Consider the following 27,461-nt stretch of genomic DNA (forward strand, 5'->3'; position numbering starts at 1 on the left):
TAGGATGAGAGATGGGGTAGAAGTGAGCGTGGAACAGGGTTAGGAGGAGAGATGGGATAGGAGTTAGCGTGGAACAGAGTGTTAGGATGAGAGATGTGGTAGGAGTGAGTGTAGAACAGAGGGTTAGGATGAGAGATGGGGTAGGAGTGAGTAATAAGTGGGTCTTGATAGCTAGTTTGAGGTTTTGCAGAGTCTCTGATGGGGAGAGGCAGAGAATTCCTGCGATAAGGAGCAGCATGTGCAAAATGTTGGAGGAGCGATGGTGTAATCAATAAAGAGGAATGCATTAGCAGAGCAGAGGATGGGTGGTAAGTGTAAGTGGAGATAAGGTCAGAGATGGAACACAGAATGAGAGATGGGGTAGAAGTTAGCGTGGAACAGAGGGTGAAGAGGAGATATGGGGTAGGAATGAGTGTGGAACAGAGGGTTAGGATGAGAGATGGGGTAGGAGTAAGTGTGGAACAGAGGATTAGGATGAGAGATGGGATAGGAGTTAGCGTGGAACAGAGGGTTAGGTTGAGAGATGGGGTGGAGTGAGCATGGAATAGAGTTTTAAGATGAGAGATGGGGTAGGAGTGAGGGTGGAACAGAGGGTTAGGATGAGAGATGGGGTAGGAGTTTGCGTGGGACAGGGCTAGGATGAGAGATGGGGTAAGAGTGAGCATGGAACAAGGGTCCTTATTCAGATCTGATCGCAGTACAAATTTGTTCTCAAAATGGGCAAAACCATGTGGGCTGCAGGTGGGGCAGATGTAACATTTATAGAGAGAGTTAGATTTGTGTGAGTTATTTTGTTTCTGTGCAGGGTAAATACTGACTGCATTATTTTTACACTACAATTTCAGTTTCAACACACCCCACCCAAATTTACCTCTCTCTGCACATGTTACATCTGCCCCACCTGCAGTGCAAATGGTTTTGCCTATTTTGAGAACAAATTTGTACTGCGATCAGATCTGAATAAGGGCCAAGGTTAGGATGAGAAATGGGATAGGAGTTAGCGTGGAACAAGGTTAGGAGGAGAGATGGGGTAGGAGTTAGCGTGGAACAAGGTTAGGAGGAGAGATGGGGTAGGAGTGAGCATGGAACAAGTTTTAGGATGAGAAATGGGATAGGAGTTAGCGTGGAACAGGGCTAGGATGAGAGATGGGGTAGGAGTTAGCGTGGGACAGGGCTAGGATGAGAGATGGGGTAGAAGTGAGCGTGGAACAGGGTTAGGAGGAGAGATGGGGTAGGAGTGAGCGTGGAACAGGGTTAGGAGGAGAGATGGGGTAGGAGTGTGCATGGAACAGGGCTAGGACGAGAGATGGACTAGGAGTGAGTAAAAAGTTGGTCTTGATAGCTAGTTTGAGGTTTTGCAGAGTCTCTGATGGGGAGAGGCAGAGAATTCCTGCGATAAGGAGCAGCATGTGCAAAATGTTGGAGGAGCGATGGTGTAATCAATAAAGAGGAATGCATTAGCAGAGCAGAGGATGGGTGGTAAGTGTAAGTGGAGATAAGGTCAGAGATGGAACACAGAATGAGAGATGGGGTAGAAGTTAGCGTGGAACAGAGGGTGAAGAGGAGATATGGGGTAGGAATGAGTGTGGAACAGAGGGTGAAGAGGAGATATGGGGTAGGAATGAGTGTGGAACAGAGGGTTAGGATGAGAGATGGGGTAGGAGTAAGTGTGGAACAGAGGATTAGGATGAGAGATGGGATAGGAGTTAGCGTGGAACAGAGGGTTAGGTTGAGAGATGGGGTGGAGTGAGCATGGAATAGAGTTTTAAGATGAGAGATGGGGTAGGAGTGAGGGTGGAACAGAGGGTTAGGATGAGAGATGGGGTAGGAGTTTGCGTGGGACAGGGCTAGGATGAGAGATGGGGTAAGAGTGAGCATGGAACAAGGGTCCTTATTCAGATCTGATCGCAGTACAAATTTGTTCTCAAAATGGGCAAAACCATGTGGGCTGCAGGTGGGGCAGATGTAACATTTATAGAGAGAGTTAGATTTGTGTGAGTTATTTTGTTTCTGTGCAGGGTAAATACTGACTGCATTATTTTTACACTACAATTCCAATTTCAGTTTCAACACACCCCACCCAAATTTACCTCTCTCTGCACATGTTACATCTGCCCCACCTGCAGTGCAAATGGTTTTGCCTATTTTGAGAACAAATTTGTACTGCGATCAGATCTGAATAAGGGCCAAGGTTAGGATGAGAAATGGGATAGGAGTTAGCGTGGGACAGGGCTAGGATGAGAGATGGGGTAGAAGTGAGCGTGGAACAGGGTTAGGAGGAGAGATGGGATAGGAGTTAGCGTGGAACAGAGTGTTAGGATGAGAGATGTGGTAGGAGTGAGTGTAGAACAGAGGGTTAGGATGAGAGATGGGGTAGGAGTGAGTAATAAGTGGGTCTTGATAGCTAGTTTGAGGTTTTGCAGAGTCTCTGATGGGGAGAGGCAGAGAATTCCTGCGATAAGGAGCAGCATGTGCAAAATGTTGGAGGAGCGATGGTGTAATCAATAAAGAGGAATGCATTAGCAGAGCAGAGGATGGGTGGTAAGTGTAAGTGGAGATAAGGTCAGAGATGGAACACAGAATGAGAGATGGGGTAGAAGTTAGCGTGGAACAGAGGGTGAAGAGGAGATATGGGGTAGGAATGAGTGTGGAACAGAGGGTTAGGATGAGAGATGGGGTAGGAGTAAGTGTGGAACAGAGGATTAGGATGAGAGATGGGATAGGAGTTAGCGTGGAACAGAGGGTTAGGTTGAGAGATGGGGTGGAGTGAGCATGGAATAGAGTTTTAAGATGAGAGATGGGGTAGGAGTGAGGGTGGAACAGAGGGTTAGGATGAGAGATGGGGTAGGAGTTTGCGTGGGACAGGGCTAGGATGAGAGATGGGGTAAGAGTGAGCATGGAACAAGGGTCCTTATTCAGATCTGATCGCAGTACAAATTTGTTCTCAAAATGGGCAAAACCATGTGGGCTGCAGGTGGGGCAGATGTAACATTTATAGAGAGAGTTAGATTTGTGTGAGTTATTTTGTTTCTGTGCAGGGTAAATACTGACTGCATTATTTTTACACTACAATTCCAATTTCAGTTTCAACACACCCCACCCAAATTTACCTCTCTCTGCACATGTTACATCTGCCCCACCTGCAGTGCAAATGGTTTTGCCTATTTTGAGAACAAATTTGTACTGCAATCAGATCTGAATAAGGGCCAAGGTTAGGATGAGAAATGGGATAGGAGTTAGCGTGGAACAAGGTTAGGAGGAGAGATGGGGTAGGAGTTAGCGTGGAACAAGGTTAGGAGGAGAGATGGGGTAGGAGTGAGCATAAAACAAGTTTTAGGATGAGAAATGGGGTAGGAGATAGCGTGGGACAGGTCTAGGATGAGAGATGGGGTAGGAGTGAGCATGGAACAAGGTAAGGATGCGAGATGGGGTAGGAGTGAGCATGGAACAAGTTTTAGGATGAGAAATGGGATAGGAGTTAGCGTGGAACAGGGCTAGGATGAGAGATGGGGTAGGAGTTAGCGTGGGACAGGGCTAGGATGAGAGATGGGGTAGAAGTGAGCGTGGAACAGGGTTAGGAGGAGAGATGGGGTAGGAGTGAGCGTGGAACAGGGTTAGGAGGAGAGATGGGGTAGGAGTGTGCGTGGAACAGGGCTAGGACGAGAGATGGACTAGGAGTGAGTAAAAAGTTGGTCTTGATAGCTAGTTTGAGGTTTTGCAGAGTCTCTGATGGGGAGAGGCAGAGAATTCCTGCGATAAGGCGCAGCATGTGCAAAATGTTGGAGGAGCGATGGTGTAATCAATAAAGAGGAATGCATTAGCAGAGCAGAGGATGGGTGGTAAGTGTAAGTGGAGATAAGGTCAGAGATGGAACACAGAATGAGAGATGGGGTAGAAGTTAGCGTGGAACAGAGGGTGAAGAGGAGATATGGGGTAGGAATGAGTGTGGAACAGAGGGTTAGGATGAGAGATGGGGTAGGAGTAAGTGTGGAACAGAGGATTAGGATGAGAGATGGGATAGGAGTTAGCGTGGAACAGAGGGTTAGGATGAGTGATGGGGTAGGAGTTAGTGTGGGACAGGGCTAGGATGAGAGATGGGGTAGGAGTGAGCGTAGAACAGAGGGTTAGGATGAGAGATGGGATAGGAGTTAGCATGGAACAGAGGGTTAGGATGAGAGATGGGGTAGGAGTGAGTAATAAGTGGGTCTTGATAGCTAGTTTGAGGTTTTGCAGAGTCTCTGATGGGGAGAGGCAGAGAATTCCTGTGATAAGGAGCAGCATGTGCAAAATGTTGGAGGAGCGATGGTGTAATCAATAAAGAGGAATGCATTAGCAGAGCAAAGAGGGATGGGTGGTGAGTGTAAGTGGAGATAAGGTCAGAGATGGAACACAGAATGAGAGATGGGGTAGAAGTTAGCGTGGAACAGAGGGTTAAGAGGAGATATGGGGTAGAATGAGTGTGGAACAGAGGGTTAGGATGAGAGATGGGGTAGGAGTCAGCGTGGAACAGTGCTAGGATTAGAGATGGGGTAGGAGTGAGCGTGGAACAGAGGGTTAGGATGAGAAATGGGATAGGAGTTAGCGTGGAACAGAGGGTTAGGATGAGAGATGGGGTAGGAGTTAGTAATAAGTGGGTCTTGATAGCTAGTTTAAAGTTTTGCAGAGTCTCTGATGGGGAGAAGCAGATAATTCCTGAGATAAGGAGCAGCATGTGCAAAATGTTGGAGGAGCGATGGTGTAATCAATAAAGAGGAATGCATTAGCAGAGCAAAGAGGATGGGTGGTGAGTGTAAGTGGAGATAAGGTCAGAGATGTAAATGGGAGATGAGTGGGTGATAGCTTTAAGTGAATGGGAGGAGGTTGAGTTGGATGCTGATGGGGAAGGGGAGCCTGTGTATGGCTTCTAGGAGAGGGGGTGGGGTGGATGTAGCGCGTTTGGTGAGGAAGATGAGCTGGTAGCGTTAGTTTACTCAAGGTGCAGGGTGTTGATCAGTGAGGAGGGGCATAGTTACTTTTGAACAGGAGCAGGGCCAGCATTGTCCCAGTCGATCAAATGACTGAATTCTCAGCTTGTAACTGGTCATATTGCATTAAGACACCATCCTAGAAACATGGGGTGACTTTTAGATGTAATAGATTGACTAGATAATTAGTAAAGTGGATCAGCCACCCACACATTGCACCAGTATACATTTTGCAGGAACCAATGACTCCTGAGACCTAATTCTGATACTTGTGGATTGATGGGCTTTTCGTTAATGTCCAGGACACAAAATGGCTGCCTCAGTTGTGTTGAGAAAATGGTTTAATTTGAACAGAATTGCAGTCCGAGCACGAGGATACCTGTAACATTGTGATGGGATGTTTCCCATAGCAACCAATCAGATTCTACCTCATTTATTTAGCACCTTCTAGAGATAATCAGTAGAATTTAGTTGCTTTGGACAACATCCTATCTTCAATAGAATTCCCATCTTATACCCCCTTCAGATCGCACCTAATTACTGGGTTCATGCCGGTTTATTGCCAATTCGACCCGGTAATAGGTGTGATCTGATAGGGCTTACTGGGTCCAGCAACCCAGCATTACGAAACCATTAAAAAGAAGGGTTCTCACTGATTCGTTGCCGGGTTGCTGTGCAGTTTGAATGGGTTAATAGGGTCGAGCGACCCTGTTCTCATTCACACGAATGTAGGAGGCAGCTCCAAGAGATGCCTCCCCCCGCCCCCAATGAAGCTCCGCCACGCCCCCACATGATATCAGGAAACTGGCAATATCGCCTGGTTGCTGAAGGGATCTGAACAGAGCTAAATGCAGGGTTGCACCGGGACTGAACCATTTCAAAGTCCCGGTGCGACCCTGTATTTTGCTATGTGAAAGCAGTATTAGTAAACTTACCTCATTGTGTTTTACGGTCATCGTTTATAAAAAAAAAAAAGGGATATTAGAGATGTTTTAAATGCCAAACACATTTAAATAGCTTGCTAGTGTATGAGTCTTAAGTCTGCTCCTGCAGCGAGTATAAAACAAAAGTTTCAAGCTATTGATTTCTATATATAATTAGGCGTGGTGTTTTTGATCCAGCAACTTCTGTTGTATTATTACTATTGAATAATTTAGAGATTTCCTTAATTTGTTTTGCCCTACACCTGGATAAATGCCTCTGCCTGTGCGCATTGATTATTGCTGTTTTCTCATTTAACCAAATAATTTATTTGTCTTGTTCATTCCTTTTTGCTCCGGTCTTAAACTAATTTCTTGAAGTCTGGAAGTGAAGAAATTATACCTCTAACTTCATTAGCGAGAGACATTCTGCTGGTTTGTTCTGGGTTTTTTTGTTGTTGAAACAGATTTTATGTTGAATGGCGAGGCTGTAAATTGACATGTTAAACTGTTTTCTTCAGTTTTTGGCAAGAGGGTGGGAGGGGAGCTTGCCTTTCTGATGTGTAGGAGAAAGAAAAAGTTCACTTTTTGCTTGAGAATGTTTCTGCGTCCTGTTCTTTCGTCACACGCAGACAGACGTCTGTCTCAGTCCTGACGTATATTCCCCGTGAGCCCACGTGCTTGAACGTTGCGTGAGAGCGAACGCCGCAGCTTGCCCAAGGCAGGCACTGTTCTATCGTCGCACCACCTTATTCCGCATTGATCAGAGTTTGCAAGATCCTTTTGAGTAATGTTTGCTGTTATGATTACATTTTTAACACTTTGGTTTATTTGTGCCAGGGTCCGAACGCCAAGCCCGTGGTTTCCTTTATTGCCGGCCTCACCGCCCCTCCAGGCAGAAGGATGGGACATGCTGGGGCAATCATCGCAGGTGGAAAAGGCGGCGCAAAGGAGAAAATTGCAGCTCTGCAGAGGGCCGGCGTAGTTGTCAGTATGTCTCCTGCCCAGCTGGGCAGCACCATGCACAAGGTAAATAGAGCAGATGTTACAAAGTCTAAATATACACCGCCACACACAGCGCTGAATGACCAAGCGGTTCTGAGTGGTTGAAATGAATTTGCAGAACCTATTTATCCACTGCTGCTTCCACTTCACATGCAAACTCTTTACAAGCTGTAAGAACACCACCAGCGTTCCGCACAGCCCTTTCTAAGCCCTTCTCAAAACGGTGTACTGTGCGAGCCAGACGTAATTGTGTAGAATTAACATTGCATTTGGCACAGTAGCAAGAAATTGGCAGAACAAAAAAAAATACATGTCTCTACTGTATAGTACGGCGCAGCTGTCAGGAAATGGGCCTCTGCCGTGCCGCATGGGGACACATTCAGTCTTTAGTCTTAGTCTTTTTAATAACCTGTAATTGCGGCGTTCATCCGGAATGCGTTCTCTAGGTGAGTGTCTGGATTGTTACCGGCTGCAGCGCAAAAATTCTTTTAAATCTATTTTGTTTTTTGCTTAAAATAGCAACTCGATTCTGCACCACGTAATCCAACTTGCTGCACCGTGGGTGTTATAAACATGTAAAGGTTCCCTGTGGACGTGTCCGACACAAATAGGGGTGAATGTAACACTGGAGAATGGTAACCCGCAGCAACCATTTCCTTGTAAAGTTTTGATGATATCCTGTATTTGTCATGTATGTTTGTTTGTTTGTTTGTCTGGTATGCATTCGGACCGATTGGGTTGAAAACACAAGGTGGATTCATTGGGTCCAGATTAGGTTTACGGCCACTAAGACCCCCAATCCCGACCCTGTGGCGGTGCCCGGGGGGCCAACAAGGGGTCCGCCGTTACAAAAAGTGGATCAGGGAGGCAAGATACAGCAAAGTTGTTTAACATAGAGGGGGTAGCGGTCATGGGGTTTAAGAAAAAATTATTTTGTCCAGATTGGGTTCACGGCCACCAAGACGGGTGTCTTGGTGGCCGTGAACCCAATCTGGACAAAATAATTTTCCCGACCCCTTGGGTGTCCCGGGGGCCCAAAAAGAGGTTGTGCCACTACACAAGATGGGTCAGGGAAGACAAGATATGGTAAAGTTGCATAACATAGTGGGGTGAGAGGTCATGGGGTTTAATAAAAAAATGTGATCAGATCTGCGAGACGAACACAGAGAGGTGTACAGTATGACTGGCACACCGTGGGCATGGACAGCATGTTCAGGGCCTTCTGCTGGATGGATTTGGATGAGAACTTCAGAGAGAGAGGTAGCAGAGGATCTGATATGCCTATTTGAGTGGCCATGACCTCTGTTACATGACAAGTTGGTGTACGCTGGGCAGACCTTTCACCCGGGGGGAGTGTTCTGGGCCTTCCTCTAGTTGGTTTTCAGTGGACGGCTGATTCATGGTCTGGGATGCCTAACTGAGTGCTTGGGTTCCTGGTGTGACCCTCCTGGAGAACATTGACCAGGGTCTGGGAGTGGCCACTTTTAGATGAAAACTTCAGAGGGTGGTGATTGGTTTGCAAAATTGGAATGGTTGGCAGTTCAGGTGAGCTACAATGCCTCCTAAATGACATCAATTTCTGGGCAGAGCATCCTCTGATGCTAAAAGAAAGGCAGCCGCAGGAGCAGCTGAGACTCGCAAAAAATACCCCCCCAAAAAAAATACAAATTTCCCCCAATTTTTTTTTTTTTCAAAAATAACAAATAAAATGGACAAATTGCTACAGATACAGCAAGGCAAAAGCATTGCCCACCCCCCAACATATTAAAGAATAAAAAAGATTTGCGCTCAGAGAAAGTCTGGGGATTATGGCTTCAGGCAAAGGCCATCAGCAGATGACACCAGGCAGCCACTTCCTGGGTCTGGAAGATCGGCGAAGCTTAAAACAATAGAAGGATAAAGTTAAAATAATGGTAATTGCACAACCAAACCTGGAGCAGCGCCGGTACTTCGGATACTGAGCTGCAGTATTTGTCCATTATAATAAGGTAACACCCGAGCACCCTACGATACATGTTGTCGCCTTGTGCTCTCCTGTTCTAAGACGACTTCTTGTAATCTCAGCACCAATATTGGGACTTGGGCTACATATGTACTAATGCACGGGCGGGGAACCTCTGGCCCGCGGGCCGTAAACTGCCCCCGTAGCCAGTCTGAGTGGACCATCCACCCGCCCGGCGGCTTTGTCGGGAGTCAAGTACAGGGGAATTCTCGCGAGAGGTCATTCGCAGCAGCCGGAGACCGGAACCCTATTCAGCGACATTCTTATATATGGCCCCTGAAGGATTTCTCCCCATTACAAAGGGCCCTTGGCACCAAAAAAGTTCCCCACCCCTGTAATAATGGATACACATGGATGATCGGCGGACAGAATACTGATGCCAGCATCCCAGTGGAGGGAATCTCGACAGGGGTCGGGTAAGATTACTTACCTCGCCCCCCCCCTCCAACGTTAAACCTCCCTACCCGCAGCCGGGCCCTAAACCACCACCCGCACAGCCAGACCCCCTACCCGCTAGTGCCCAACCGCTCCTTCCACCGCCACCTAACCCTCCTTGCCCTGTCCATTTTCTAAGAGTGGAGTTCTATTGAAAATGTGAGGTTGTCCGTAGCAACCAATCAGATTACATTATCCTTATTGCAAAATAAAGTGCACACTGGTTGCTCTGGGCAACATCCTATCGTCAACAGAACTCCCAACTCCAAAATTTACCTAATATTCCCTCCCCGAAACCTAACCCTAAGTTACCCCGTAGTGTCTAACCCCCCCCCCCATACACCCCTTCCCCGGCCTGACACAATGCTCATCTTGTTTATGGTTTGGCTTTCCAGCGGTCAGGATGCCGGTGGCGGTCTGCTGGTGGTAGTTGGGATGCTGGCACCGGTATAATGACCGCTGGGATGCTGAATGCATCGGGGTAATAGCGCAGGATGTGGAGGGGGGGGAGGAGAAATAAAGCTCCGCATCCATCACGTATTAGTCGAGCCGAGTGTATCTCATGGTGGGTGTGGTTATATTGGGGTTCTAGCAGATCTGCTGAATGCACGGTTACGGTTATTGTTGTGTTAGTGTACAGCATTGCTGCCTCTGCAGGTGATATTTGTATAATTAGCACCACACTGTGACATCAGGACATGCGGGTTATACACTGCCCGCTCTTTCTCAGCCACAGCAATTCTTATTGAGCCTCTTAGCTAATGCTGCTGAGTCTGTCGTCACCAATCACCTTAACATGTATGTACGCTGGGCAGCTGCCCATGCCCCACAATTCTATGAGCCTCCGAACAGGGGCACGTGGTGGTCACACAGAGCGCCCAGGCGGCATTGTATACCTGCCTGCAGCCAGACAATGAGCGGCTGTCATTATACTGGTTGCTGGATGGCTTTAGCTATCCACCAATCAGAGTGCAGCATTCTCTACCTGCCTTCCAGCCTGCAGCCAGACCGTAGACGGCTGTCAGTGTGCTGATTGGTGGATGTCCGAAAGTTTTGGGATCATTGCCTGCAAATCAAAACAACCAATCATTTTTGTAAAAACCGCCTTTTAACACGGTAGAAGCTGATTGGAGAGATATTTGGATTTGGTAACTCTCCCCCCATGACTTGCTGCATGCCCAGAATGGATTATCTAATGTGCCATGTGAATGTCACTGCAGTGCTAATATGTGAAAAAAATACAGTGTAATGCTGCCTTCTTCCACTGGGTGGCAGCAAAGTACTGTTGTTAGGTTCTCATGCTGAATGCTATGACCAGTGCACTTATTTTAAGCGAGGAGTGATTTACAGAGCGTATGGGTGCCAAATCCGCGGCTGCCAAACTGCCGGCACAGAGCACTGTATGTGTTCTTCACCTCTCCCATGTATTATCTGCACCCTACAACGTTTTGATGCATTCGTTTCATCTCTGCTCCCACACTACATAAAAATGAGTAAGTGTTAAGCTCCAGGCAGATGCCGCCTTCAGATTCTTTCATGTCACTAACATCTATTATTTATCCCCCTGCAGGAATTTGAGAAGAGGAAAATGCTGTAAGAGGGTGGAAGGGTAATATCCGCACAACTCGCACCCACCTCCGTTCAGTTCGTCCAGGCCCGGTCTCTCGGCACCACAACCATCTACAGCTATAACAGTTATTTTGTCCTTCCCTTGCATTCTATCAGAGGATAGGATGGATGGGTTCGTTAGATTGTACAGCCTCCCCAAATAAATATTTCCATTTATTTTGGATCCTAAAATTTTATGTTCTCATTGTTTTGTGGGAGGTGACGTTCTGCGTGTATAGCGGTGGTGGGCGGTAACAGTATGCTTACATAGCGGTGGTGGGCGGTAACATTATGCGTGTATAGCTGTGGTGGGCGGTAATATGCATACATAGCGGTGGTGGGCGGTAACGTTATGCATACATAGCTGTGGTGGGCGGTAATATGCATGCATAGCCGTGGTGGGAGGTAACGTTCTGCGTGTATAGCGGTGGTGGGCGGTAACAGTATGCATACATAGCGGTGGTGGGCGGTAACAGTATGCATACATAGCCGTGGTGGGCGGTAACGTTATGCATACATAGCGGTGGTGGGAGGTAACGTTCTGCGTGTATAGCGGTGGTGGGCGGTAACAGTATGCATACAAAGTGGTGGTGGGCGGTAACATGCGTGTATAGCTGTGGTGGGCGGTAATATGCATACATAGCGGTGGTGGGCGGTAACATGCGTGTATAGCTTTGGTGGGCGGTAATATGCATACATAGCGGTGGTGGGCGGTAACGTTATGCATACATAGCGGTGGTGGGCGGTAACGTTATGCATACATAGCGGTGGTGGGCGGTAACATTATGCGTGTATAGCTGTGGTGGGCGGTAATATGCATACATAGTGGTGGTGGGCGGTAACGTTATGCATACATAGCGGTGGTGGGCAGTAACATTATGCGTGTATAGCTGTGGTGGGCTGTAATATGCATACATAGCGGTGGTGAGCGGTAACGTTATGCATACATAGCGGTGGTGGGCGGTAATGTTATGCATACATAGCGGTGGTGGGCGGTAACATTATGCATACATACATAGCGGTGGTGGGCGGTAACGTTATGCATACATAGCGGTGGTGGGCGGTAATGTTATGCATACATAGCGGTGGTGGGCGGTAACATTATGCGTGTATAGCTGTGGTGGGCGATAACATTATGCGTGTATAGCTGTGGTGGGCGATAACATTATGCATACATAGCGGTGGTGGGCGGTAACGTTATGCATACATAGCGGTGGTGGGCGGTAACGTTATGCATACATAGCGGTGGTGGGCGGTAACGTTATGCATACATAGTAGAGATGTGCAGGTTCGAATTTACCTGGATCTCAAGACAGGATCTTGGCTAAATGCTGTCACTTGTATTTGCTACAGTACATGTGACAGCTAAATAGCCAATAAGATACTGTTTTGAGATCTGGGTAAATCCGAACCTGCACATCTCTAATACATAGCGGTAGTGGGTGGTAACGTTATGCATACATAGTGTGGGGGGGGCAGTGACATTCTACATATATAGCGGGTGGTGGGCGGGAACGTTATGCGTGTTTAGCGGAGATAGGCAGTAACGTTATCCATGTATAGCGGAGGTAGGCAGTAACGTTCTTCATCTACAGGTGGTGTGGGCGGTAATGTTATGCATGTATAGTGGGAGCGGGCGGTAATATTATGCATGTACAGCGGGGGTGGGTGATAACGTTATCCATGTATAGCGGAGGTAGGCAGTAACGTTCTTCATCTACAGGTGGTGTGGGCGGTAACGTTATGCGTGTATAGCGGGAGTGGGCGGTAACGTTATGCGTGTATAGCGGGAGTGGGCGGTAACGTTATGCGTGTATAGCGGGAGTGGGCGGTAACGTTATGCGTGTATAGCGGGAGTGGGCGGTAACGTTATGCATGTATAGCGGGAGTGGGCGGTAACGTTATGCATGTATAGCGAGAGTGGGCGGTAACGTTATGCATGTATAGCGGGAGTGGGCGGTAACGTTATGCATGTATAGCGGGAGTGGGCGGTAACGTTATGCATGTATAGCGGGAGTGGGCGGTAACGTTATGCATGTATAGCGGGAGTGGGCGGTAACGTTATGCATGTATAGCGGGAGTGGGCGGTAACGTTATGCATGTATAGCGGGAGTGGGCGGTAACGTTATGCATGTATAGCGGGAGTGGGCGGTAACGTTATGCATGTAGAGCGAGAGTGGGCGGTAACGTTATGCATGTATAGCAGGGTTGGGCGGTAACGTTATGCATGTACTGTATAGCAGGGATGGGCGGTAACATGCATGTACAGCGGGGGTGTACGGTAATGTTATGCATGTACAGCGGGGGTGGGCGGTAACATGCATGTACAGCGGGGGTGGGCGGTAACATGCATGTACAGCGGGGGTGGGCGGTCACATTATTCATGTATAGTGGCTGGTAACGTTATGCATGTACAGCGGGGGTGGGCGGTAACATTCTGCATGTACTGTATAGCAGGGATGGGCGGTAACATTATTCATGTATAGTGGGCGGTAACGTTATGCATGTATAGTATAGCGGGAATGGCCGGTAATGTTATGCATTTATAGTGGGCGGTAACATTATTCATGTATAGCGGGTGGTAACGTTATGCATGTACAGCGGGTGTCGGTGGTAACCTAATGCGGTGAGTGATTATTTCTAGGTCCTGTGGAGTGCGGCACAGACCGATGCTTCTCTATTGCTGGATCCCATGATCAATAAAAAAATAAGACCATATTTTATTGCATGGAATATGCATCCATAGTGTCAGGGTAAAGGTAATGTCACCGTCCGCACCTCCGGAGTATGTTCCACACCTATATATAGCTTATCACCGGAGACTAGACTGATGTGAACGTACAGCTCCCCTTTAGGACCAGATCAGATCCCGCTGTCAGCTCGGTAGATATGTTAATGTGTTTGTGTCACCGTATCTCATTTGCGTCGGCACAATCTGCAGCTGTCACGCCTGTGGGGACTGTCTGCCACTTGGAATAACTTGAACTTATTAGCGGATCCGCAAAGCTGCAGCTGCATGTAATGTCCTTATTAAGTGGCTACAATCTAGTTACTTCATATCAGGGATTGTATTGAAAAGAAATCATAAAATGTCAAGAAGTACCGTAATCGTTAAGCTGCCGTAATCATTCCAAATGTTTTTTGGCAATAAAACGGCAGACATTAGGATATTCAGGGGGGGGGGGGGGGGGGGGTGGTAATGCTCAGACAGATCCAGGTAACGGGAGCTAATCTCTGCATCACGCTAATATCGCTGCTCATGGAAGCCGCTCTGACAGCGGAGACATTCCAAAACGGAATATTGGGCCTGATTCAGCGCAGCTCCGACAAATGCTACCCTCCCCTTGCCACCCACATCCCTTCGCTATATGAAGACACATGCTGAGGGGGGTAATGCACAGACAGATCCAGGTAACGGCAGCTAATCCCTGCTTCACACTTATATCCCTGCTCATGGAAGCCGCTCTGACAGAGGTGAGATTCCAAAACGGAATTTCTTTCGTCCATCCAGGTGACACAGCTAACCTTGGGATGTAGGAGGGTCTGCAGGAGCCAAGGCACCTATGCTGAAATCTTTGGACGCTGGCTCCTCCCTTCTGCATCCCATCATGCTTCAGTTCATTTTAGATGCCCACAGGAGTAAATGCCATGCTGATAGGCTGCTGGATTTTTAACTAAGAATAGTTAGGTTTTTTATTATTTTATTTACTTAGTAGTTAGTGCAGGTTTTTTTTCCAGTGTGCTGCTTCTGACAGAAGCGCCGCACACGGAGAGCGCAGCAGAGGCTGACAGAAGCACGTCCTGTCAGCTCTCTGTGTGCAGGGGTATGCTGTCTGCGCCCACTGCACAGTGCTTAACCTAATAAAGGAATAGGTTTGCCTGGGACCCAGGGGTGTCCTGAACCGGCTCCTTACTTAAGGGGATCGTGGGGGGAAGGACATCCCGCGATGGTGGGCGCCATCTTGGATTGGGCTTATAGACTGAAATCCCACCAGGGAGGTGAAGTCTATTACAGGTGTCCAGCGCAGCTGGATGACTCCAAATGATCCAGGAGAGAAGTGGAGGCACTGGAGGTGAGGAGAAACACTTGTGGGAGTGGCTAAAGGGGGAAAGGCGCCAAACTGGCTACCTTACCCCGCTGAAGCAGAGACTTGGTCTCTTCCTGCTCTGTGTGCTGGTGCCATTTCTCTCCATGCTGCGGAGCTGAAACCTGGTTCTTCCTTCACAGTACAGAGGTGCAGTTTATCCTGAAAAGCGCTGATGCTGAGGTCACTGGCAGCAAGAAGCAGACAGATCAGTACACTGCTACATTACTCTGTGCTTTGCCTGACATTGTGCATTGTGGCTTAATTATGACTGACAGGTGTGATGCTGCTGCCGTGGGGGGGGAGTGCGGGACATGTTATTGGACTGCAGATTTTGCTGGGTTAAATTAACATATGAGCAGATGGACCAAGGGCAGTTGTGCCCTGCTTGTGAGTCTGTGCCCAGTGGAGCGCAAGCCAGGAGGCCTGAGCAACAGGAACCTGCGTGGGCTGCTGCATTGGGGAGGTCTATGAATGCCTTGGTTGAGGTTTTAAATAGGCAAAGGGATAACTTAGTGAGGTCTTCTGGCCATATTTCTTCCTCTCAAACATCTATGGGCTCTATTGCCCCCTCGCAGGGGGACCCAGTGTTGTTGCAGGTCATGCAGGATACTGTTCATAGGATGAACTCTCTTATGGAGCAATTTGCAAAACCTTCTGAGAGTCCTTCCTCCATACGGCTTCAGCTACACTTCCTCTGTTAAATTTGGATTCAGATGATGATGGTGTGTGTGTGAAGAGGATTTAAGTTGGGATCAGAGGGAAGAGGCTGATTCTTCAGTCCCGGGTATCGAGGATTTAATCCTTGCTGTAAAACAGGCATTAGACTTGTCTGAGGAGTACAAGGTGCAGGCACATTGGGCCTTATTCTAGTTATCTCTTTCTGACAAATTCCTTCTTAGATGGACAAAACCATGTGCACTGCAGGGGGGCAGATGTAACATGTACAGAGAGAATTAGATTTGGGTGAGTTATTTTGTTTCTGTGCAGGGTAAATACTGGCTGCTTTATTTTTACACTGCAATATAGATCTCACTTTGAAGTAAAACCCTAACCAAATCTAATTCTCTCTGCACAAGTAACATCTGCCCCACCTGCAGTGCACATGGTTTTGTCCATCTAAGAAGGATTTTGTCAAAAAGAGTGAACTAGAATAACCCCCATTGTGTCTTTAAAAGAATGCGTAGAGGTTCTGTGACGTTCCCTTTGGATGAAGGCATGTTTCCTTGTTGGGGGAAGCTTGGAAAGTTCCAGATAGGAAAGTGACTATGTCAAAGAGGTTTGCAAACATGTACCCCATGCTGGAGGAGCATGTGAAATTGTGGGAAAAGGTTCCTTTAGTGGATGCTCCTGTAGCTAGATTGTCTAAGGCCACTGCTGTCCTGGTGCAGGGTGGGGCGGCCTTTAAGGACTCCGTAGACAAAAAAGTGGAAGGACGCCTTAAAGCAGTGTTTGAAGGAGTGGGTTACACAATCCGCCCCATTATTGCTTCAGCATGGGTAGCCAAAGCAATGATTAAGTGGGCTGAGGCTTTGGGAAATCAGCTGCAGCCTGTTTCGGAGGCCTTTATCTTAGCTGAAAAGCTCAGATGTGCAGCAGAATACATTACTGAGGCTGGTGAAGAAGGCGCAAAGATGGCGTCTAAGGTATCCGCCACTTAAGTGTCTGCGAGACGAGCCCTCTGGCTTAAAGCTTGGGAAGCAGACAGTGAATATAAGAAATCCCCATAGTCTCTGGCTTTTAAAGGGGAGTTGCTTTTTGGTTCTGAGCTAGAATCCATAATAAAGCAGGCCACGGGGGGGTAAGAGTACCTTCCTACCTACCACAGCTAATGTTTCAGGGTCGAAGTTTGGAGTTTTTAAGCTTTCCTTTCGCTCATCCTTTCGGGGTGGAGCATCCAGCAGAGGACAGGCAGGAAAAGGTAGATTCCCAGCCAATAAAGGAAACTCTTCCAAATCTAGGTTTGGAGCCTTCAGCAAGAAGCAGGTGTCAAAAGGAGAGGATAAGTCCTCTGAGGCCAGAACGGGGAGTCTCCACCCAGTCATGCAGAGTGGGGGGGGGGTGTCTCCTGCAGTTTCGGGACAAATGGAATATTTTAACTTTGGACCCTTGGGTTTTCTCCATGGTCTTAAAGGGTTACCAGATACATCTCAGCGGCGGTCCCCCACAGAGATTTTGGTACTTGTTTCCTAGCACTGCCCCCCCAATTTTGATCGTATACAATCGCATTGCATACAATATAGCGGCATGCAATGCGATTCGGTTTTTAATTATACAAGCACCCTGATGGGTGCTTACAATGTTAAATGCACCCCCACTATCAACGCCAACCCGAAGCGTGGCGAGTGCAGCGAGCCCCTGAGTGGCGGCGGTACGCGTCCTCAGACCTTTTCATACCCCCACTATCCACGTCGGTGTGGAGTTGATTTTAGATAGTGTGGTGAGCCCGAAGCGTGGCGAGCGCACACGGATTACTTTACATGTATTCCGCGTCCCCTCGCGAGGCTCACCGCGCTTTGGGCTCGTATTCCGCGTCCCCTCGCTGGGCTCGGTGGCGAGCGCAGCGAGGGGATGCGGAATCCGTGTGCGCTCGCCACGCTTCGGGCTCGGTGGCTTGCTGCGCTCGCCACACTATCTAAAATCAACTGCACACCGAAGTGGATAGTGGGGGTATGAAAAGGTCGGACTGCACTCGCTACGCTTCGGGTTGGCGTTGATAGTGGGGGTGCATTTAACATTGTAAGCACCCATCAGGGTGCTTGTACAATTAAAAATCGCATTGCATGCCATTTGCTGGCATGCAATGCTATGCGATATTTCATTGTAGAAGCACTGTTAATTTAACATGAATATCGCATCACATCGCACACCACTAAGTACGGTATACAATGGGTGACGGGGTAGGAAACAAGTACCAAGATTTCTCCCCACTCCTTTGCCGAGGGAAGCCAGCTCACGTACTGCCCTAATGAGGGCAGCATTGGCTCTCAGAGAGAAGGAGGTGGTGCTCCCAGTTCCTCAGGAGGAACAAAGGAAAGGATTTTATTCAATCCTCTTCTTGGTCCCCAAACCAGACGGGTCTGTCAGACCCATTCTAAATTTAAAGTATTTAAATCAGCATCTTTGGGTGGATCATTTCCGTATGGAGTCCCTGCGCTCAGTGCTTGGCAGCATAGAGCCAGGGGAATTTTTGGCATCAGTGGATATTCAGGATGCGTATCTTCATATACCCAAATGCAAGGAACATCAGTCCTGACTTCGCTTTGCGATAGGGGAGACGCAATTTACAGTTCCAGGCCCTACCCTTTGGTCTGGCTACTGCTCCAAGGGTCTTTACAAAGGTGATGGCTGTCATGGCATCGGCCCTCAGACTGAGAGGGATAGTGATTATTCCCTACTTAGACAATCTACTATTCAAAGCAGAATCACAGGAAAGACTTCAAGAACACCTGACAGTGGCGACACGGTTCTTACAGGACATGGGATGGGTGCTAAATCTTCCCAAGTCTCATTTGATTCCCACACAGAGAATACTGTTTCTGGGGGTAATTTTGGACCTTTACATCAGGTATTCCTCCCAGAGTCCAAAGCAAGAGACATCCGTCCACTGGTATTGATGATCTTGCAGGGAACAAGTCCTACAGTTTGGCAGAGGGAGAAACAAGTCCTACAGTTTGGCAGAGGGAGAAACAAGTCCTACAGTTTGGCAGAGGGAGAAACTTCTCGGCAAAATGGTGGCATCATTCGAGACCCTCCAGTTTGCCAGGTTTCATCCAAGGATATTTCAATGGAACATCCTTTCCTGTTGGTCAGGGAATGCTAAAACCATGAAACAAGAGAGATTATTCCTATCACAGGAGACAAAGGAATCCTTAGTCTGGTGGATGGACATAGAGACGTTGCAGCTGGGGTGTTCCCTTCGCTCCTGGGACTGGGTGGTGAACACGGCCGATGCCAGTCTCAGGGATTTGGGGGCAGTGGCCCTACACCTACGATTTCAGGGTCTATGGTCCAAGCACAAATCCAAACTGCCAATAAATATATTGGTAATCCGAGCGGTTTGGAAAACTTCAGCAGGTGGAAGATTCTCTGAAGGGCCTCCCATTACAGGTGCAGTTGGACAAAGCCACGGCGATGGCTTATCTGAATCATCAGGGTGGGACTCGTAGCAGGATAGCGATGCATGAAGTCTCGCGGATTTTCAGTTGGGCAGAATCAACATTCCTATTCTGTCAGCTGTGTTCATTCTGGGGATCCGTAGGTGTTCCAGGAGATTGTGGATCATACTGCGATTGGGGCGAGAAGAGGACACAGCGTGTTTGAGAAGGCCAAGAGTCTGTTGACAATCTCAGAATGTCTGAATACCACGACCTCTTGGGCCCGTCTGGTGCAATCAGAATGGCTTGCACTTGTTGAGACTTCACTCTTCTCAGCACCTGCGGTATCATCGGGAATGGGGGGAAAAATGTAAACCAGGTGAAAGTGCCAAGCGGCTGGGTCCGTGGTCCATGAACAAAATCTCGGAACTTGACAGTTGTTCCTGGATGCCATTAGATCCACTTCTGGGATGCATGTGCTTATTTGAGCAGAGCAGCTGCTAGGTAACGGGCACAACTGGGCATCTCCATCAGATCTGGGCCACCCCCAAATTCACACTGTGCAGCCCTGTTTGCTGAGTGATCTACATTGCCCAGATCTCAGCAGTGTTGCCCCTGTGTGTAGACCCCTTACGTCAGTGGATCTCAGATAAAACTTTAGTTTGCACTGCAGGTGGGGCAGATGTAACAGGTGCAGAGAGAGTTAGATTTAGGTGGGGTGTGTTCAAATTGAAATCTAAATTGCAGTGTAAAATGAAAGCAGACAGTATTTACCCTGCACAGAAACAAAATAACCAAAATCTAACTCTCTCTGCACATGTTACATCCACCCCACCTGCAGCGCAGCATGGTTTTGCCCATTTGCTATAAAAGCCGCTTTGCGATCAGATGTGACTCATGCCCCCAGTCCGCACTGTAACACACTCACAAGGTAGATTCTGAGCTCCGAGCTGAAGGTTACAATATGGGAGCTCGGCCAGGTGTTCGTACTGCTCCGTCTTGTTTTATTCTGGCACAATCATTTCATGGATGGCTAAGAGAGAATAAAGCGCAAGTATTTATACTGACAGCTGCAGGGGGCACCGGTGCCGTCTGCTAGTCCCCTCTCCAGCACTCTGCCACCTGCAAAGGCCCACTGAAATACGGCCCCATAAAAACATTTAACAAAGGGGCGAAGTAAAAGAAATAAAAAAATATATATACCTTGTAATAAAAACCTGGAACGCTGTCAGCGCCTCGTGCTTGGCGCAGCAGATTTTGGAATTATTTACAGTGTTAATGGTTATTTTCACCTTAGGTTGTTGGATGGCTTCCTGAGAGATACATCATGGCACAGATTGCTTCCAGCACGGAGATCTTCTTCAGGACTCACTGAGAGCGTCTCAGGACAAAATTGTTGTTATTACTTTTTTGATTATTATTATTTTTATAGTAATAATTATTAATTATTTTAGCATTAGATTTTAAGTAATAAATATGAATAAATTATTTTATTAAATTACTATTAAATTATTATTATCATTATTATATTCTTTTTGGTACTCTTTACCTAGAACGGCGCCCATCGCGGGCATCGCATGTACATCGCATGCCATTATAATGGCATGCGATGCGACCGACGCGATTACCACGATTTTACATAGGGAACAATGTTAAATGGACAATTGACCCGATTTTACATAGGGAACAATGTTGAATGTCCCACAGACCACAAATAGCCACCCTGAAGTGTGAAATGGCCCCCCCAATTGTTAACGCCACCCCACGATCAACGTCAACCCGAAGCGTGGCGGTACGCGTCCTCCGACCTTTTCATACCCCCACTATCCATGTCGGCGTGGAGTTGAGAATAGAAAGTGTGGCGAGCGACCGAGCGTGAAGCATGGCGAGCGGACGCGGATACCTGTGAAGCCCGCGACGGGACGCGGATACCTGTGAAGGTATCTGCGTCCCCTCGCAGGGCACGCTGCGCTCGCCACACTTTCTATTCTCAACTCCACGCCGACGTGGATAGTGGGGGTATGAAAAGGTCGAAGGACGCGTACCGCCGCCGCTCGCCACGCTTCGGGTTGACGTTGATCGTGGGGTGGCGTTAACAATTGGGGGGGTCATTTCACACTTCAGGGTGGCTATTTGGGGTCTGTGGGCCATTTAACATTGTTCCCTATGTAAAATCGGGTCAATTGGGCCATTTAACATTGTTCCCTATGTAAAATCGGGTCAATTGGGCCATTTAACATTGTTTCCTATGTAAAATCGCGGTAATCGCGTCGGTCGCATCGCATGCGATTTTTTGGTCGCATGCGATGCGACCGACGCGATTTCTTTCCTTGCGATGCCTACGATCAAAATCGTGGGCGCCGTTCTAGGTAAAGAGTACCTTCTTTTTTTTACTTTACTGCTTTATTGTCATTTTTTGGCAAACAGGATCTGGTAATCGACCACAGCCCCAATTTATTTAGGACAGTCCCGGTTGTATATATATATATATATATATATTTTTTTTTTTTTCTAACAACTCTTTGATGAATTATATAATTAGAAATATATAATTAATTTCATCTACTCTGCAAAGCAAAATATAATTGACAAACTACAGTATGAAATGTTTCAGAATAGCAGTCTTGCAATCGCACAGGGTGCCTGTGGCTGCTGTCTCTTTAAGACCATATTCCATGCCGTATGACCGTCCGCATGGAACATTGTTGAAAATGTCCCATCCAAAATGGCCGTCGCTATAGAGGAGACACTATTGAAGGTTGCTATAAGAGGCAGCTGCCATTTTGAGAGGGACATTTGCTAGACTAGCACAACAGTGTTGGGACCACGGAGTGGGCGGCAGGATCATGTAAGCCCTGACAGGTAGTGTGGCATAATTCTAAATGCCAGTACAGCGGGGGGCATACATATGGTGCAAGGGGTGTTGCTTTCTGTGGGGGCATAATATGGTGCGTGGGGCATTACTGTGTGAGGCATACATTAATATGGTGCAAGGGGCATTACTTTGTGAGGCATAATATGGTGCAAGGGGCATTACTGTGTGAGACATAATATGGTGTGTGGGGCATTTCTGTGTGAGACATAATATGGTGCAAGGGACATTACAATGTGGGGCATAATATGGTGCAAGGGACATTACTGTTTGAGGCATAATATGGTGCAAGGGGCATTACTGTGTGAGACATAATATGGTGTGTGGGGCATTACTGTGTGGGGCACAATATGGTGCAAGGGGCATTACTATGTGGGGCATAATATGGTGCAAGAACCATTACTGTGTGGGGCATAATATGGTGCATGGGGCATTACTGTGTGGGGCATAATATGGTGCAAGGGGCATTACTGTGTAGGGCATAATATGGTGCAAGGGACATTACTATGTGGGGCATAATATGGTGCAAGAACCATTACTGTGTGGGGCATAATATGGTTCAAGGGACATTACTGTATGGGGCATAATATGGTGCAAGGGGCATTACTGTGTGAGACATAATATGGTGTGTGGGGCATTACTGTGTGGGGCATAATATGGTGCAAGGGACATTACAATGTGGGGCATAATATGGTGCAAGGGGCATTACTGTGTGGGGCACAATATGGTGCAAGGGGCATTACTATATGGAGCACAATATGGTGCAAGGGACATTACTGTGTGGGGCATAATATGGTGCATTGGCATTACTGTGTGAGGCATAATATGGTGCAAGAACCATTACTGTGTGGGGCATAATATGGTCTTTTCTTGCACAGCCACACCCATTGCAGCGAGGTCACACCGCCTACAGGGAGGGCGTGCCACATTCTTATTTTACCAATGTCTATGTGTGGGGACATTTTTAATTGTTCGCATTGGGAGACACATTGTCTGGGTGACATTATCGCATTATTATATCGTATTGGCATTTGAGGAAAAGTTGCAATAATTTTTTGGGGAAAGGGGGCTGGGCAAAGCCATTTCTAAGCCAAGTCATGCTGCTGATGTGGGTGGGGTAGAACTGGAGCACCTGAGGTCAGATCCAGCTGCTAATGAGGTGCGGGGATTGTCTTGCAGCCACAGTGAAATGAAGCGAATACATCGCAGAACAGATTGGGAATTCTGCTTGTCACTATCGGTTATCAGTGGCACAATGCCAATGTGGAGCGGGACGGGGCCACCAATCCATCATCACCAACGGACGGTGACCGGGACAGACCTGACCTAAGCCAGCACTGCATGATAAGGGTGACCATCGATGGCGATACTGTACCAGCCATTGACAGTAACAAAGTATGTGATGGATAACCATCAATAGTTTTAGTCATCCATTTTCTTTGACTGACTGGCCCGTGGGCCAATCAAAAGGTGGGGGCAATGCTTCAAGGTTGTCGGGGACGGAACTATGTAAAAAAGAAAAAAGGCAAAAAAAAACCATTGGTTTTGCTGTATTATCGATGGAGGGAAACCATCTGGTTCTCCCCCATTGATTGCATAAACCATCGATGACCATCCCTGCTGCATGATCAATGGCTTCTGCATCATTCACACAGCCGCAGCTAACACGCTGTCAGCATCACACAGCGATGGTCGCTGGGTAAATTAGCAGCCAGAGTCTGTCTCGCTCCCATCCTAACGACAGCTCACATAAGGCTCAGCTCCGTGCTTGTCTTCTGTAAGGACGTATTGAGCAGGATCTGTGGAGTTCTAGGCCTAGAGACATACCACGGCGTTACCTGTCAACTGTATGATGTGTTGGATGTCATCCAGTCCCTTAGCAGACTGTTGCCTGCTGTTTTGTCTTAAAACCATCTCTTTCTACCACGGCATGAGTCATATATTACTGCTGTGAGGCTTGATGCACTGCCTCTCTCCCTGCTGGCACTACACATCGCGGGGCCTGGAGAAGGCGGCAGATGTATTCATGTATCAGGGTGACAACGGCTTCCATGAGATACTGTAACCGATGATAATCACTGCAGCTGCGGAAACATATATCCTGCAATGCCGGATTCATAGCAGCCGCCCAACGTAAACCCTGAATACGGATCTCACCTGTTCACAATGAGCCGGTATGATGCCTCGTTATACAGAAACCGTGAAGGCGGCCAATCTTCTATCTAATTATGTTCCATTGACACTATCCTACAATACGGCAAATTAAGACGCGCGTGCACCCAACTGTCTGGAAAGCATTTACAAGATCGTCTATTGTTATAAAGCAAAAAAAGAGAAAAAAAGAGAAACTGCACCTGAAACCATGGGACTAATTCAGACCTGTTTGCTAATGCTGCCTATGTTCGCAGCCTAGCGAACAGAAAAATGCCACCCACCACCCCACCAATCGAATTACCTCTCTAACATGCGAGTATTCGCTAACACATACCCAAGCACGCGGCCACACGGGTGAAAATCCTTTAATGTGTCATGTGATGTCAGCTTCCCGCGCCAAGCAGGCATCTGCAGGGGTATGCCCAGCATTTTTATGGGCACGTCCATAAAACGCTGGGTGTTCCGCCGCTGCAGCCCCTCCTGAAGCGAACGGTCGCTCATGGGGTTTGCACATTCACACATGATCATGCGCAATCCCCAAATCATCATTGTGGATGGGGCGAATTCGACCATTACCAACATGACTGAATCGGTCCCCAAGTTGCACTGCAAGTAGGGCAAATACATTGTGCTCGTGGGGTTAATGATGGAGTTTTGTGCAAGAAGCCCAGACAAGCCGGACAGCCATAAATTATTTATACACTGCAGCTTACATTTGAACGAGTGGCCGATCCAGGTAAGTATACACACCAACCGATTGGCTGCTCTGCGTGTCTGTCGGGAAACCCAGCTGGGCGGCCATTTTGTTTTTAGACTGCCATCAGTACAGACCGTCTGTACACATAGCCAGAGACGCCGCAATATCCGAAGATTTATCGGTGTGGTCCATAGCCGACATTATATGTCTGTGACCAACATAGTTCAAATACATTTCGGGGTACACACCCACCAACAGGTTCACAATTTATTAACCATTTGATTAAATACCTGATATTGTGTACCCAACTTATATCGCTCTGCACAAGATTAGGCCACACCCCCTTCCCTGTCGTACTTCCTCCCGTGGCTGTAAAGTTGGTAGGTATGCTGTAGTTAGCCTTTTATATATAAAGATTACAGGTGATACATTTATATTGCTCTGCAGATTCTAGATTCAAAACAAGGTGGGAAATTTCCAGAGGTGGCTCTTACCTCTGTGAGGGAGGGGGGCTGCCATGATGGCCCCCTCCCCTGCTGGTCCCTGCCGCCGATGCCCACTGGTCCCTGCCACTGGTGCTCGTTGTTTCCTTGCTGCCGGTCGCGACACCCATCGCGGTCGCATGCTCACACCTCCCAATGGGACTGCTTTGGGTGACTGGCAGGTTGGACTTCCAATAGAAAGTCCCTACCAATCACAGTGAAGCTAGGGGGGGGGGGGGCTGCAGCCCAACTGTAAAAACCGCCACTGGATATATACATGTATAATACAGTACAGTACATATGTCTCCAGAGGTGGGGTACTGTACTTTGTGGGTATGAGAAACTAACTTTTATATTGAGAATCCAGAGAGCTGAGCGACTTTTCGTGAATGTTAGAAATGTATCTAGGAATATAGGGGCAGATGTATTAAGCCTGGCGAAGAGATAAACTTGAGATAAATTGAAAGGAGATAACGCACCAGCCAATCAGCTGTGTTTGAAACATGACAGTTGGAAGTTGATTGGCTGGTGCGTTATCTCTTTCCAATTTATCTCAACTTTATCTCAAGTTTATCTCTTCGCAAAGCTTAATACATCTGCCCCACAGTTCCTCCCCATGGATAGAAGAAGGTGGCTGATTACCACGTACACAGTCCATAGAGAAGGGTATGGTGCATTACCAGATGAGTGTAAGCTTCCCTGCAGCTACGTCCAGTCCCGAGCCGATGTAGGATAATGCTGAGATATGTGCGATGGGGACATTTGAGGTGACGGAATAATTCTGTGAGGATACACAGTACCGGTGTTCCAATGCTCCAGAGTCAAAGCCACATAGATATGTAGGTCTCTAAGCTCCATGGGACAGATGCCGAATTCATTCCCCTCTAGCCGGCCGCTTCATTACACCTTATAAGATAACCTCTGAAGTAGCGTCTGGTACAGGGAAGAGCTGGGTGTCTGTGGATAACCCACCAGGAAACCTCGATGTGATTTCGCCTCCTGTGAATATCATACTTAATGAAAAGGGGTTTGGAGAATTCATTGTAATTGAGCTGTTGCCCAGCGTGTTATGTCTCAGCTGCACTGGACGTCTGAGGATAGTATCTGTATGTAGCTAAAATCCCTTCCACTCCATTCGCTTTGGCAGAGAGCACATCTAGACAGTCACTATTACACAATACAGTATATTGGGGGTCATTCAGGCCTGCTCGATAGGCTTCTTACCATTGAATTATTTTTCCTTGCAGCCGAAAGGAAGCCCAGGACTTACTTCTGCGAATTGGGGGCGGCAGGCGGGGGAACGCCTGCATTCCCTGGGGCCCGCCCAGTGTTTCTATGGGTGTCCCCATGGAAACGCTGGGTGTTCCCATGGGTACGTGGGTGGTCTTTGTCCTGGCGCTCGTAAATAAATGTCAGTTGAGAAGCCAGGAGAAATCCTTCCATGGCTGGAGACCACCAAATGGTTTCTCCGGCAGCGGAGGCATGCGGCGGGATGTGCTTTTGCTACACGCTCCCTCGCAGGGGGCTTCAGTGGGGGAGGGGGTGGGGATTTGGACGGGCTGGTGTCTCAGGCGATGTTCACAGCTTTCCAAGCCAACCTGAATAAGGGCCTATGGGGCAGATGTATTAAGCCTTAACAAGAGATAAATGCAAGGGTGATAAAGAGAGATAAATGTCCAGCCAATCAGCTCCTAGCTGACTTTTTTCAAACACAGCCTGTGACATGGCAGTTAGTAGGTGATTGGCTGGATGTTTATCTCTCCTTATCACACTTGCATTTATCTCTTGTTAAGGCTTCATACATCTGCCCCAGTATGCGGAATGCATATTCAGGAGGTATCTGGACAACAGATCAACACCAAAATGGTCGACAACCATTAAGTTGACACCATTAGGTCAACAAACAAGAATGTCGACATGCAAAAATTTTGACCTACAAAAAAGGTCGACATGTAAAAAGGTCGACATGCAAAAAAAGGTTTAACTTCAAATATGTCGACATTAGGTGGAAGATCGGCAGTCAAAAGGTCGACATGGGGTTTTTCACTGTTTTTTGGAGCCAACATGTGCCGACAGGCGGTAATTCATTCCCTACCATCCACTAGGGCATGAAGGGAGGATAGAGCGTGTGCCGAGCGTA

General features: G+C 47.7%; 1 protein-coding gene across 1 annotated transcript in view; it reads left to right on the top strand.

Moving 5' to 3' along the window:
• SUCLG1 (succinate-CoA ligase GDP/ADP-forming subunit alpha) overlaps window positions 1–11,126 on the top strand; it is a 51,538-nt gene extending 40,412 nt beyond the window's left edge. Inside the window, exons 8-9 of the mRNA XM_083179987.1 lie at window positions 6,725–6,913; window positions 10,897–11,126. Of these exons, the coding sequence (XP_083036113.1) occupies window positions 6,725–6,913; window positions 10,897–10,923 (216 nt within the window). The 3' untranslated portion in view covers window positions 10,924–11,126. The remainder of the gene's footprint in view (window positions 1–6,724; window positions 6,914–10,896) is intronic.
• Window positions 11,127–27,461: the final 16,335 nt, after the last annotated feature.

The sequence above is a fragment of the Crinia signifera genome, chromosome 1, assembly GCF_055691185.1.
Source record: "Crinia signifera chromosome 1, ASM5569118v1, whole genome shotgun sequence".
Classification (NCBI taxonomy): domain Eukaryota; kingdom Metazoa; phylum Chordata; class Amphibia; order Anura; family Myobatrachidae; genus Crinia; species Crinia signifera.